Genomic DNA, 14,756 nt, shown 5'->3' with positions numbered 1-14,756 from the left:
CATCTCCCCGGAGACTTGACTGTTTTCCTAGACTTCACTCTAATATTGATACTGGTTGCTCACAGGCTTTGCCTGTGTGAGAATATCTGCACAAGTAGAGCATGAGCTTAGAATGAAGGGTATTTTCCATGTCATTGAATGACATTACTCCTCGAGTCATTAGCCTACTGTTGATGGTAAGCAAACTTGCTTTATACATTTCTTCATATGTTTTCCTATATTCATGATTTTATAAGATTTGTTTTTCTTTTTTTTTTTTTTTAAGCAGTACATGAATACCCCATGTTGTGACAATTGTACCTACAATTAAGGAAATAATGCATTTGTGCTCCTTTGTGTTTTAAAACACACACACACAAGGCATGGTGTTTATATAATATGTATTTTTAACTGTTTTTACTTTATTCTTAACTTTTTTTTAATAGGTATATTAGTATTATATATTTTTTATTCTTTATTTTTATTTTTATCTTATTTTTGTTTTTTTAAAGCCTTTAGCTATGGTTTCTTTTCAGACTTTGTCCCTTAACAGTCTATCATCTTACCAACATTTATTCCTCAGTCTACATGTTCACAGTGGTGAGCAAGCCTTACACAGGTTGGACTGCTAAAGATCCTTAGCCTAAGCTTTATGGAGTGGACTGAAACCCTTAAAGTCCACCCAGCTTTTTTTCTTCTTTTGACCCAAACAAACCTGAATTTGCCATTGCCAAGTACACTCTTTCTAACTGGATAGCAGTTTGCATCTCTTTCTGTTATGCTCAGGCAGGTTTTACTCTGTAAGGGTATGTCAAGGCTCCTAGTATAAGTGCCATGGCAGCATTGGTGATTCACCTGCAATCGACCCCCATGGAAGAAATTTGCAAGGCTGTCTCATAAAGATTCACGTCCCATTGCTATTACTTAAAGACTCCCAGTTGACAATAGGTTTGGTCAATCTGTCTTGTGGAGTCTGAGATTTAGATTACAACTTCATCTCCATAGGGCCTGTTACTTCCAGGCTGTCCCCTAAAAAAATAAAATAGAGATAACAAAAACGGTTACCACCAAAAATACTTCTATGTATTGGCATTGTTTTTCAGATTGTTTGGGGTTTTTTTCCGCATTACAGGCAGCCTGTGCTAGGAATTTTCCCACCTGTGAGGACTACAACATCCCGCTTGTCCTCTGAGAAAATGAGTTGCTTATCTGTAACCGGTGTTCTCCAAGGACAGCAGGATGCAAGTCCCAACAGACTCCTCCTCTTGATTTGGATCTCATATTCTGCATTAGCTGCTGAGGGGGGGCCCAAAGAATGTCCATGAAATGAGATGGTGCACAAATATTTGGAGTATGTCAGAAGCTTCTAGCTTTTTGGTAAACATCACCAGCCAGGCTCTGTCGGATGAAGTAACCCACCTATGAGGACTTGTATCCTGTTTGTCCTGGGGGAAATTGCCTTTTATAGGTAAACAACTCTTTGATTTAATAATACCTTAATGGCCCAGTATCATAAATAAGGTTTGGATTTGATTAAGTCAGATTTTTGCTACTTGAGCCCTTCAGCATTGGAAAGTCTGTGAAGGCAGTTTGGAAGCATTAGATGGTGTGATGGTAGTAGTACTTGCCATTGAGTGAAGTGGAATATTTTGAGGTATATGGTCCCATGCCCTTAGTTGTAGTGTCTCCCTGAGCTGCCTGTCTGAGTGGGTTGAAGGGGAATGAAATAATTGCCAAGTCTGTTTTTGAGCAGAAAGGGGGTGGGTATTGCAGCCAGGCAATACAGCAGTGAATAAGTGGTGGGGTTGGAACTTAAACTGGAACATTCCCATTTAGGGCTGGAATGGATCATTTTGAAGTCATATCTAATAGCCTGCTGTCTGAAATATAAATGTCTCCATTTTGCTGAAACCTAACCAAAATTAATTCAGTTGACTACTTGCAAGCTTAACCATTTGTAGGATACCGAATATTGTATATGTTTTCTATTGCTTTTGTAGTATGTTCGTATTTTGAAAAGGTCTATTCAATTGGGAACTGTTCAGTGTTCTGTTCTGTTTTTATTTTTATTTTTTTCCCTGCGACTGCATTGACGGCAAATAGAAGGATGAAAGAAGACAAATGTGTGTTGTCTGTGAACACAACTACTCTATTGACCTTAGTTTAAAGCTAACTTGTTCATATGGTATGTCAAAGATGTAGGCAATTTGTTTTTAATAAAAACTTTTTTTTGCCTTTTATCTGTTTTCACAGCACTTAGTGTGTAAATACCTAATTAATAAAATGTTTGCTGGTTCAAATCAGTGTTGGGCAAAATTATAGTTGACTATAGAACTTAATTATGGTTATTGTCAATTCTTCCTTTTTATACCAGTATTCAGCATAGCTCAGGTCTTTTTCTTTTGAATGAGATTTTTTTTTCTTAAACATCTTTTGTTGCCATGTTTTCTGTTCTCTACTTTTTCTTTCTGGAATTATAATTGTTTTATAAGCCATAGAATTTTCTTGCATGAAGATGCTGTAACTTATTAAAGTAAATATTGCCCTGGACTACAAAAAATTTTTGTTTAATTAGTACATGTTCAGAACCACATCCCAGAACTTGAATCATTCTCGCTTTTATAATCATATCAAACAACTCCTAATTTTTATCCTTGGTCTCACAATTCCAAATTATTAAATATTTGAGCATGCTACACCAATACCTCTTAATCCAGATGTAACCTCAGTTTTTGAAGTCTTCACTCCTATAGAAGTAACCGCCAGTTCTTATTTACTTAACCCTATTCTGTAGACGTAAACTTTTCATGAAGACTGTAATCTTTAAGCACCTGTATTTATTATAAGAATTCGTATTTACTATTTATATTTATTATTTAGCTATTAACATTGTTCTGTTACCACTTGGTACTATTTCTCTCCTTTACCTCAAACTCTAAGTTCCTACTAAGTTAGCCATGTTATTTATACCCAATCGTTGGATGTAATTGTATATTTGTTTAATTGTTCAATCTGTTTGATGTAATTTTCTGTTCCTTGTTCTGTGTAAACCGAAGTGGTATGCACTAGTGCATGAACTCCGGTATATAAAAGCCTTTAAATAAATAAATAAATAAATAAAACAGTACAAAACAGTCCTTTAGAGCAGTGGTCCCCAACCTTTTTTGCACCAGGGACCGGCTTCAAGCAAGACCATTTTTCCATGGCCCGGCAGGGTGGGGGTGGGCCAGGGGCGGGGCTTTGGTCATATGGGGGCAGGGTTATGGATGGGGTTGGATTTTAGTACATACTTATTTAAATTATGACATTTTATAAATCCTGCACCTCCAGTTCTCTAACTCTGTGCATCCACTGAAATTCCCCCAAACAATGGAGCTTGGATGTTTCCCTTACAGCTCATCATACTAAAAGATATTTTCAAATTCTGGTGTCACCTCACAGTAACAGCAGCACAAACAGCTTCCACTGCCAGGCACATTGTGAACTAACACAAAACCCCACAAAAAAAGACACTCAAAATTTATACTGCAATCCCATCGTAACATAACAGTAATAACACCAAGGACTCAAACAACAATAACCCTAACTGTGAATAAGCAAGGGTAAATATTACACTGCGTCCTAGGATAACAATACACCACCTACTGAGGAAACAAAACAAACCCGATTGCTGTAGATCCCTATACAGACACTACATGCTAGCAGAATCTCTCATCATGGTCACATTCACAGAACAGAGACAGACCCTCACTAAATACAGAATACAAAATAATGGAGCACAAATTAGAAAACACTGAAATGGAAACCCCAAGAAGCCAAACTCTGTGTATTAACAATGGAAAAACAGAACCACCATAAAATCAAGAAACATAAAGCATCAGTTATAATAGTAAAATCATACTAATAATAGAATACTTTAAAACTACTGATAAATAGAATTTCTATTAATTAAAATCATATACATTTTTTACAATTTCTCAAACACCAATAAAATATTTCAAAACAGCACATATATCAAATAACATACAATAATTAAAACTAATAAGGATTTTTAAAAGCCCCTGCTGTCCATACATGGGAGCTCTTGATTTCCAGTCACCCTGATATTGTCAAGGATTAGGAGGTTATCCTCTCTCTCTCACACATACATGTCCATTCTCTCTCACACATACACTGTCACATACATACACATTCATGCTCTTATACCCAACCATAACCTCTCGCTCTCACATACTCTCTCCCCCTCCACACACACCCCTCCCCCACACACACACACACACTCTCTTACTCCCCTGGATTTTCTCATACACACTCATGCTCTCACTGTCACTGGCTCCCTCACAACCTCAGAGCCTCTCTCATTCCTCTGCTGCCACTGTCACTGCTGTCGTGTGGCTATTGGGGAGGTGCTGATTGCTGCTACTGGCACTGAAGCCGATTCTGCTGCCTCCTCTGTGCAGGCCCCATGGGCTTCCAGTTCCTCCATGCTGATCTCGTACATTGTGAGATCTGCATAGAGAAAGTGCTACTCTTGCACATTCCCAAAGATTACATGTGCCAATCAGTAAAAAGTAACTTTTTTTTTTTTTTTTTTACAACTGCTGTCTGATCTTAGTTTTCTGATCGGTTGGTCACAGGCTTTTTTTTTTCCACCTTCCCTTTCTTATTTTTTTGCCAGTTCCTTTTCCTTTTTTTCTATTTCTTTTCTCTCCATCTGTCTTCTTCCCTCAAACACGCAGTCAGGTTCTCATTCTCACATGCGCGCTCTCGCGCTCTCTCGCTCTCACATACACACACGCTCTCACTCTCATACAATCATTCATACACACACTCTCACTGGCACATGCTGAGTCTCACACACACACACAGGCTCTCGCTCACTCTCACATGCTGTCTTGCTTAAGCACAGGCTCTCACTGGCACATGCTCTCTCTGCAAACATTCAGGTCTTCACTCCCACACACAGTCTATCAACTCATCTCATACATGCACACATACACCCTCTACAAACCCTCAGCCTCTCTCACATCTGGGCTTCCTCTTCACGGGCCGCTGCAGGATGGGCTCTGCAGCAGCCCTGGTCTTCTCGGGCCGCGCTACTCCTCTTCTGCACGCGGCTGATGCTCCTCCTCCTTCCTGCCCGTGCGGCTCCGGCAACATTTTTCTTCCGGGGCCGCGTGGGCAGAAAGGAGGAGGAGCACCTGCACGTTTAGACGCGACTGTTTTCTTCGGGCCGTGGTGACGTGAGCTCCACCACGGCCCTGCTGATCTTCTTGCTTTTCGGGTCGTGCCTCCTCCCTTTTGGGTTGGAGGCACGACCCGCCTCCCCACAGCAGCAGCAGCAGCAAATGAATGGTAGCCGGGGAGAGCGGCGCCACGGACCGGCAAAAAACCCCCAACGGCCCGGTCCCGGTCCGCGGACCGGTGGTTGGGGACCCCTGCTTTAGAGCAGTGGTTCTCAACCTTTTTCCCATCGTGACAGATCACGCTCACATGTGTGACCCACTGCTCATTACAATTTACGACGGAAATAAAAAATAAAGGTCCAGTATTTTTATTAAGAATAACACAAGAAAAAGATACATATTCTGTCTGAACAGAAATTGCATAAACAGTAAACATCCCACACCAAAACAGCACCAATTTCTAGCACTTAACAGTAACCACCTTACCTAAGAAAAGGCAACACTGAAAATATACCAGGCCTTAAGACACCAATACATCTCCTATTAGGAAAAAGGACCAAGTCAGGCTGCTATAGAGCCCTACACAGAAACTTCACACCAGCAGAAAACCTCACTTGAATCACATGTGCTGACCCTCACCTAACAAAGAAATGCATAACTAGAAGCATGCAGACAGAAACTGAATTGGAAACCGCAACAAGCCAGAGTCTCTGTATGCCGTGTAATAAAGGAAAAAAGAAACATCACCCATCCTTATAAAACAAATCAAGAAATATAAAATCAGTAGCAGTAAAACCATACTAACAAAAAGAACAGATTATTTCAAAACAGCGGATGAATGAAATATCCAATAATTAAAAACTCATAAAAAATTTCTAGATACCAATAAAATAAAAAGACCCAGTAATGAAAAATATTAAGGATACAAACAATTTTTTGCTCTGCATACTTGGGAACATTTGATATCCAGGTGCCCTGAGATTGTTTTGAATTAGCATGAGGAGGGGTGGCTTGCTTGGAACTTTCTCCTCTCTCTCTCTCTCTCACTGGCTCTCAATCGCTCACATATACACGTGTGTTTTCTCTCTCACTTATATAGGCTCTTAATTACACATTTACACACATGCTGTCTATCTTTTCAGGCTTACACACACAGACTTTCAATCACACACATACATGCTGTCTTTTTCTCTCACACACAGACTCATTCGCATGCTTACAAACATGCTCTCTTTCTCTCATTTACACACAGGCTCCAATCATTCACATATATGATCTCACACACACACACATTCTCGCTCGCTCTCTCAAACACACATGCTTGCTCATTCACTCATTCTCCCTCCCTCCCCCCCCCCCCCCCCAAACTAGCAGGAGCCTCCTCCATGTCTAACCCTAAAGGCAGCAGCAACCTACTTCATTTTCAGCCTTCGCGGAGAAAGGAGTCCCACCGGCTGCGTGGGTTGACGACGTTCTTTGTTTTTCTCCAAGCCGCGCAGCTCATTCCTCAAGCTGCGCCTCTCTCTTCTTTTCTTCGGGCCGACGCTGCCTGCACTAGCATGGTCTCTTCTTCCTGCGCACGCACCTGCTGCTCACCACTTCCTCTTCCGGGTCGGGGGGGGGGGGGGGGCGGGAAGAAGAGAGCATGTCAGTGCCGTTGACTCCAGCTGTCCTGCCGCGTTCCGCCTGGGCTATCAGCATTTTAAGCCCGGGCGGAGGACCTATTTTGCTCGGGAGGGGGAGCCGCTGGGTCAGCGGGGGAACGGGAAGTGTGGTGACACACCTGCGTATTCTTGGTGACACACTGGTGTGTCGCGACACACCGGTTGAGAACCACTGCTTTAGAGACACAAACCAGTTATGTTTTTGTGATATCAAAAAATGAATGAGTTCATATATGGTCAGGGCTATTAAGATATTTAAAATTCTTGCCCGTTAACCAAAATATTTAGAAGCCAGGGCAAAAGATTTTTTTCCCTTTTTTCATATCTCTTATTTATTTATTTTTTTGTGGCCTTATGCTTGCTGTTTTTTTTCCTTAAATCTTCTCTTTCCAGCCACTTCTCCTCCTCTTCCATGCTTTAGTCCCACCCTCTTTGTATTCTCTCCAGCCTTTCCCCTGCCTTTCTGTGGCCTCATCCTTTCTCTAGAGTTTCTTCCCTGACCAGCATTTCCTCTCTGTGACTTGATAGAAGTGGGCTGCCGTAGGCCCCAGCAGTTCCTTTGGGGCAGCCACTTGTGCTGCAGCAGTGGAATCTATGTGCCAGATTTTAGGCACTCTGGTGCCTGAGATTTCTCCTCCTTCCTCCCTATGTATCATCTAAATTTTCATTCATCTAATCAACATTCAATTAATTTCTGTGCATTTACAAATATGACATATTATTCTTTTTTGGACACTTGCAAATTCATTTACCTCTATTAAATGATTTAAAGCCATGTATGGACTGCATCTACTAAATCAGTAAATTAAAAGAAGTTGACACTTGTAGATTTTATAAACTATTTCCTTTACTAATGATTGGGTATTAATGAATATGTAACACTGCTTTGCTGACTTGCTGTTAAGCATGCATTTCAGTAGCTATCCTTTAGAATGCTGTGCTGGCTTTGCATACATTCAGTTTTCTGTTAGTGAGCTGATAATGGGAGTTGCTTGGTTGGGATTAATGCTGATGGTAAAGGTGCCAAAAGACTTATGATCTCATTATTACAGTGTAAACTTTTGTTCATTCTCACGATAGTACAGATAGAGTAGGATTTCCTTGATCTTAGTCGCTGATTAGAGAAAATAAATATCTTGTAAAATTTGCAGTGAATTTTCAAAGACCCACGTGATTATGGGAAACATGCTACTCTTCTATTTTATTTTTATTTGATCAAAAAATTTGTCAACAAGTAATATCTGTCTAGTGGATAAGTTTTAGATTATGGATTCTATTATGTCTCTGGTTGATGCACTAATACTAATTGTTTTTGTTTTAAAAAAGGTGTTTGTGTATGTGTGTGTGTGTATGTATGTATATAATTTTTTTAAATCAATTCTTCCATGCAGTATTGGGTGACTGCAAATATTTTTATCTTTCTAATTTAAGCATCTTAACCTTCAATCTTATTCTTTCAGCTGATATTATTTCAACAGTGGAGTTCAACTTCTCTGGAGATCTACTGGCAACAGGAGACAAGGGTGGCAGAGTGGTTATATTTCAAAGGGAACAAGAGGTTAGTATTAAATAATATATTCTACACTTAAATAATATTTTAGTGCAGTAGTTTGTCCAAAGTTTGTGACATTTACCAAACAGAACTGTCCTAATATGTTTGCAAGGCCTAATTGCAAAAACATGAGGGAAGTCTTAAGCTTGGCTGAAATTTTTCTAAGGATATAAAGCCCTAAACTATACATTCTGAAATGGAGAAAATAAAGCCATGGCTCTCATTTAAATTATTTTCTCTCTGATCATTTTCCACATTTCTTCACATTGTTCCACCACTATCTTTAGAGCCTATCAAGGGGTATTAAATTCCACAATACATTAGACGACATTTGTTTTGGCAATGCTCTAAAGCCATCCTCAGATCAGAACAAAGCAATATATTAATTTTAAATTTTCAGCACTTTATGTAAACTACTATAATTTAGCACTGTAGATCTTAGCAGGTATTTCAAACAAGTTGACTTCTCAAATCAAGTAGGGTCACATGCCTTTTTTAAAATGATAGAGGTAGATTTTCAAAGGCTTGCATGTGGCAAAACCGGGAGCTACGTTTGTGACTTGGACGCATGTGGGTCGCACAGATTTTAAAAGGCCCAAGGCCAAACGCATATCTTCTATTGCACAAATAAAAAAAAGTGTTGCGAAAAAGGGGCGGGACATGGGCATCCTGATTTTCCTAATGACACCAGTACATACTCTTATGCACACAAGCGCGTGCCGGGGTCCCTATCTATGTATCTTTACTTCAGCTGTGGATGGCGTGTAAGTAGAAAAATAATAAAGTCTTGCCTAGTCAGTGGGGTTTTAAGGGTTGGGGCAGTAGAGGAAAAGAAAGGCAGGCTAGCTAGGAGAGTATGGAAGTCCTATACTTTAACTGGATAAACTGGGAATGGTGTGGGGAAATGGGTATTGGTGTCATGGTGTCTACTAAAATCCCCCCACTTGCGTGCTTGAGATGGCATATGCGCGCGTCAATATAAAATCATGTGCTCATGTACGCGCAGGTAGCTGATTTTATAACGTGTGCATAAATGCGCGCATGTTATAAAATCGCTGCATCCATGTATGTGCACAAGCGCGACACTTTGAAAGTTACCGCTAAAAATAGATATATTTAAGACATCCTGCTTTAACACTTCCCAAAGCTGTGATTAGAATAAATTGACTGTTATGTTAGGGAATACATACAATTCTATGGCCTATAGTAGTAGAATAAAAAGAACAAAAAACCTTTTTCTCGGCACTGACCCAACAAGCCAGAAACCTTCACATTTCAGATTGCCCAAAAGGTGGTGGCTTTAGATCATATTAATTGTATTACTTCAGTATTGTGTGATACTGTTTCATTCGTTAAAAAGAGATGCTTTGCTTTCAAACTATAGAATTTGTTTATTTCCTGGCCAATAATACTTGTGCAGGAAATTGACTAGCTGCTTTTTGGTATTTTAAGAGTAATATCGTAAACATGATTCAATATGTTATATATATTCTGAATTGTTTGAATTGCTGCCTGTTTTAAGTGTACATTTGTATTTTACATTTTTAAAATTGTTAAGCACCAGCATCAAGCTTTTTTAAGATTGTCAGTGTAGAAATGTTTGAAAGGAACGTATAGGGGGAGACCAAGATGGCTGCTCTCTAGAGTGCACTCTGAGATGCTCTCTCCGTGAATACCTCTGTTTTTTTTCTCTGTTTTTTTTCCACTTTTGGTAATGCCGCAAACTAAGAGAGGCAAGATTGAGGGAAGTCTCGACTTCCTCTCCTTTACCTGAACTTCGCCAACAGCGGATAGACCCGTTCTATGCGTCTCCCCTACACATACCGGAGGACAGGGCCGCAGTGGAGGTCGGCAGTGAGCGAACGCCAGCTCCCATAGTAGAGGAAACATCTTTGAGCCCCGGTGCCCTGACGATACCCTTACTGCCATCTGCCACATTTGGTAATACTTCGGGGGATTTGTTACCATCCCTGATAAAAGGAATATCCAATGAAGAAAAAAATCTCAGTCCCAAGAAGGGACGCCATTTTGGCATTACCTTTGGAGAATCTCTGTTTAAGAGATTCCACGGGCTCTTTGGAAAACCTGCAAATTTCTGGCGATTAACTGGGTGATGGTAGTCCCTTAGAAGGAGGAGAAGGAGACTCACTGGTTCGACCATCGGTAATTACTTTAGATTCAATATAGAATGCATTAACCTCTTTGGAAAAGGCTATTCACTCCTTAACACAAGTTATGAAAGAAAATACCACTAAGACTATGAAAATGGAATCCCAAATAATATCAGCTGATTCTAAATTGAGAGATTTAGATACAAGAATGACCTCTATGGAAGCAGTTCAAGCCAAGTTAAGGCAATTGGATACCATTTATTCTAAGAAATTGGAAAACCTAGAAAACACACTAAGAATTTTAAATTTGAGGGTCTTGAACTTCCCTTATTTGAAATTGGTTTCTCCTCGGGACCTTTTTAGTAACCATCTTAGACAAATTCTTAAATTTCCTAAAGAAGCGGTCCCGGCGATTACAAAAATTTACTACTTGCCATCATCCTTAAACACAGCTTCTAGAGATGAACTACAAGATGTTTCCTCAAATATTGTGGATATTCTAGAACTCTCTCATGAAACAGATATACAGACAGGAGAGACTTTGTTAGTACCGAATTTCTTTCTGATGGAAATGCAAAAGTTACTAAGATTTTTCTTTCGAAATCAAGCACAGCTGTTCCATGGTCAGAAGATCTGGATGTACCCAGACATAACAAGAATCACCCAGGAGCGACGAAAGAAGTTTCTTGTAAAGAAAACAGAAGTTGTATCACTTGGTGCTAGATTTTCTTTGAAATACCTGTGTAAATGTCTAATCAACTACCAGAATTCAAACTATTTGTTTCTTGAGCCGTCTCAATTATGTGTGTTTTTGGATTCACTCCTAATTTGCCTCCTGAGGGTCATCTGGCATACAATATTTGTAGGGGAAGTCTAGAAAGCAATTATTTTAGTAAGATTTTCCTTGATTTTCGCTCTATATTTTTCCTTTGTCTCCCCCTTTTTCCTTATGATATATGGAGATACTGTCATTGTTTTTACTTAATAATTCAGTATGTTTCTTGTGATATGTAAGTTCTGCAGTAATATTATCTCATTTTCTGATACAAGTTGATTTAAAGGGAAATAATAAAATAAAAACAAACAAACAAACAAACCCCCATACAATCCAGTGGTCACTTCAATAGATGGTTTTATGAGACATCTTTGAGCAGCTATCTATTGAACTGATCTTCCCTGTACGTACCTGGATCAGTCCAGACAGTGGGTTATATCCCCCGACCAGCAGATGGAGTCAGAACAGAGTTTGAGAGCGTCAGCATATAGAGTAGTGCACCCTCTGCTGGAGCTCAGTATTCTTCTGACTCCAGCAGATGCGAGTGGGGGGATCCACTAGCTCCCCCAGATTGACAGGGTTTCTTCATTTTTAGTTATTTCTTTCTTTTTCTCCACAGTATTTCCCTGTCTTATGTTTCTCTTCATTTTGGATCCTTAAAGTTTAAAAAAAAAAAAAAGTTTTCAATTTTTGAGGCGTGCCTTCTCTATTCTGTACTCCTTTCCTCTTCCATTGGGGTAAGTGGAAGTTTTTTTTAGTTTCTTTCTCCACAGGTTTGCTTCTTTTTGGTGGTGCCCCATGGATGCCGGAACCGCTCCACGCGTCGTTGGGGGTCCCGTGGTTCGCAAGCTCCGCCCGTGGGTGTGTGCTCAACTAAAACGGGGGTTTTCCCCTGCAGTTACTGGACCCCTTCGGCGGGTTGTTAGGGCCATTTTCCAGGCTCCCCCGCGGCACTAGCTCGTCTTTGGGGGGCCCCCCCCCCCCCCCCGAGGCTTTTCTTTTTCCCCGGTGCTGACATGCCGCGGTCCTCGAGGTGTGAGGCCAGCGGCGAGCCGGGAAATCAATTTCTGAGGGAGGGGCTTTGTGAGCGGTGCTTCCCCGACGGGGAAGGCACCCTGCAGTCCTCCGGTGCGATTTCGGACCTGCCTCCTCCTCAGCCCAGGTGGCGCGGGCCGACCACGACGCCGCCTTTGGCGGGAACGGCGGCCATTTTAGGGAGTCAGCGTGAGACGGACTCGCTCCCAGATGAAGACAGGATTGGTTGCACTGGCTCTCAACAGGCTTTGCCCCCGGCGGGAGGTTTGCCCGACTGGGGCTCCCAGGACGGTCCCCCCCCCAGGGATTCCAATCAGCTCTCCGTTTTTCTCACCTGACTTTATTCTGGTAATGCACATGGCTTATTTGCAGGGTATGGGAGCGCAGGCGCCTAATCCCCTGGGGGCCCCTCCCCCCAAGGTTCCTAAACTTCCTGTTGGTCTCACCACCTCGTACGTTACGCCTGGATCCCTGCCGGGTCCCTCTCCCGTGCCACCCCGGCGTACCACGGGGGCAGCTTCGCCGGTGAGAGACGTCTCCCCGGAACCCCCGGAGGCGCATCCGGATGGACATAAGGAGGGGGACTACCCTCGAGCCCTACGGATTTTTCAAAAAGAAGAGCTGGATGAACTCATCCACCACATTATTCAGGAGCTGGACCTCGACCCACCTCCAGATCTGCCAATCCCTGTGGCTCCTGCCGTCGCCACCTCGTCTCGCAAAGGAGATCCAGTACTTGCCGCCCTCCGTCCTAGAGCAAGGGCTTTCCCTATTCATGAGTCCTTCCTACAGCTTCTCACCAGGGAGTGGGACACTCCCGAGGCATCCTTGAAAGTCACACGTGCCATGGAAAAGCTATACCCGCTCCCTGAGGATTTTTTGGATCTTATCAAGGTTCCCAAGGTGGACTCAGCGGTGTCGGCAGTGACCAAGAGGACAACCATCCCGGTCACGGGGGGAACGGCCCTGCGGGATATGCAGGACCGTAAACTAGAGACCTTCCTCAAGAGGGTCTTCGAAGTCTCCGCCCTGGGTATGCGGGCCGTGATGTGCAGTTCGCTCGCGCAAAGGGCCAGCTTACTCTGGGTACAGCAGCTTCTCACCTCTCAGGAATTGCCCCCTGAAGAGGCCGCCCAGGCGGACCGGCTGGAATCTGCCATAGCATACGGGGCGAACGCCCTGTATGATCTCTTTCGCGTAATGGCGAGGTCCATGGTTTCGGTTGTAGCAGCCCGACGGCTCTTGTGGCTTCGCAACTGGGCAGCGGATGCTTCCTCCAAGTCGAGCCTTGGCTCCCTACCCTTTCGGGGGAAGTTCTTATTTGGAGAGGACCTGGATCAGATCATCAAGTCACTGGGGGAAAATTCAGTGCATCGGCTGCCGGAGGATAGACAGCATTCCTTCAGATCATTTTCTTCCGGTAGAACCAGGGCCAGGGCACAGCGACGTTATAGGTCTTACCGACAGTCCGCTTCCCCGACACAGCAGACAAGACCCCAGCCTTGGTCTCGTTCCTTTCGTGGGCGGAGGCCCGCAAGAGAGGGTCCAGGGCAGGGAATTCCGCCCACAAAGTCATCCCAATGATGCCAAAGGAGCCCACTTCTCACCTCCCCGGATCGGAGGCCGCCTCATGGACTTCTACGAGGAGTGGGCAGTTATCTCCACGGACCAGTGGGTGCTGGACACCATAAGAGACGGTTACGCCTTGGAATTTGTCCGCCCCCTGAGGGACCGGTTCATCTTCTCCCCCTGCGGTTCGGATCTCAAGAGGATAGCGGTTCAACAAACACTAGACCGACTGCAGGAAATAGGGGCCATCGTTCCCGTCCCCTTTGACGAGGTGGGCTTGGGCCACTATTCCATTTACTTCATCGTTCCCAAAAAGGACGGTTCCTTTTGCCCCATCCTGGACTTGAAGGAGGTAAACAAGGCCCTCAGGATCACCCGGTTCCGCATGGAGGCTCTCAGATTAGTGATTGCCGCAGGGCACAAGGGAGAATTCCTCGCTTCACTGGACCTCTCGGAAGCGTACTTGCATATTCCCATCCTGCCGGCTCACCGGCGGTATCTTCGCTTCAAGATTCTCGGTCAACACTTTCAGTTCAAGGCGTTTCCCTTCGGTTTGCCGACCGCACCTCGGACCTTCACAAAGATCATGGTAGTGGTGGCGGCGGCCCTCCGCAAGGAGGGTATCCTAGTACATCCGTACCTAGACGACTGGCTGATTTGAGCGAAGTCCTTCTCACATGGTCAGACCTCAGTGGCCAGAGTAGTACAATTCCTATGCTCTCTGGGCTGGGTGGTGAACCTTCCAAAGAGTTCCCTTGTGCCCTCGCAACACCTGGATTTCTTAGGGGCGAGCTTCGATGCCCGGCGGTGGATGGTGTTCCTGCGCCAGGACAAGGCGCAAGCCCTGAGAGAGCACGTGTCTCGGTTTTCGGCTCTGGAAGAACC

At 43.3% G+C, this 14,756-nt stretch overlaps 1 protein-coding gene across 1 annotated transcript in view; it reads left to right on the top strand.

Moving 5' to 3' along the window:
• Positions 1-14,756, top strand: part of PPP2R2D (protein phosphatase 2 regulatory subunit Bdelta) — a 231,782-nt gene that overhangs the window by 77,092 nt on the left and 139,934 nt on the right. Inside the window, exon 3 of the mRNA XM_029609992.1 lies at positions 8,290-8,387. Coding sequence (XP_029465852.1) covers positions 8,290-8,387 — 98 coding nt within the window. The remainder of the gene's footprint in view (positions 1-8,289; positions 8,388-14,756) is intronic.

The sequence above is a fragment of the Rhinatrema bivittatum genome, chromosome 7, assembly GCF_901001135.1.
Source record: "Rhinatrema bivittatum chromosome 7, aRhiBiv1.1, whole genome shotgun sequence".
Lineage (NCBI taxonomy): Eukaryota > Metazoa > Chordata > Amphibia > Gymnophiona > Rhinatrematidae > Rhinatrema > Rhinatrema bivittatum.
The sequence above is the reverse complement of the archived record's forward strand: the minus strand, read 5'-3'. Positions and strand labels throughout refer to the sequence as shown.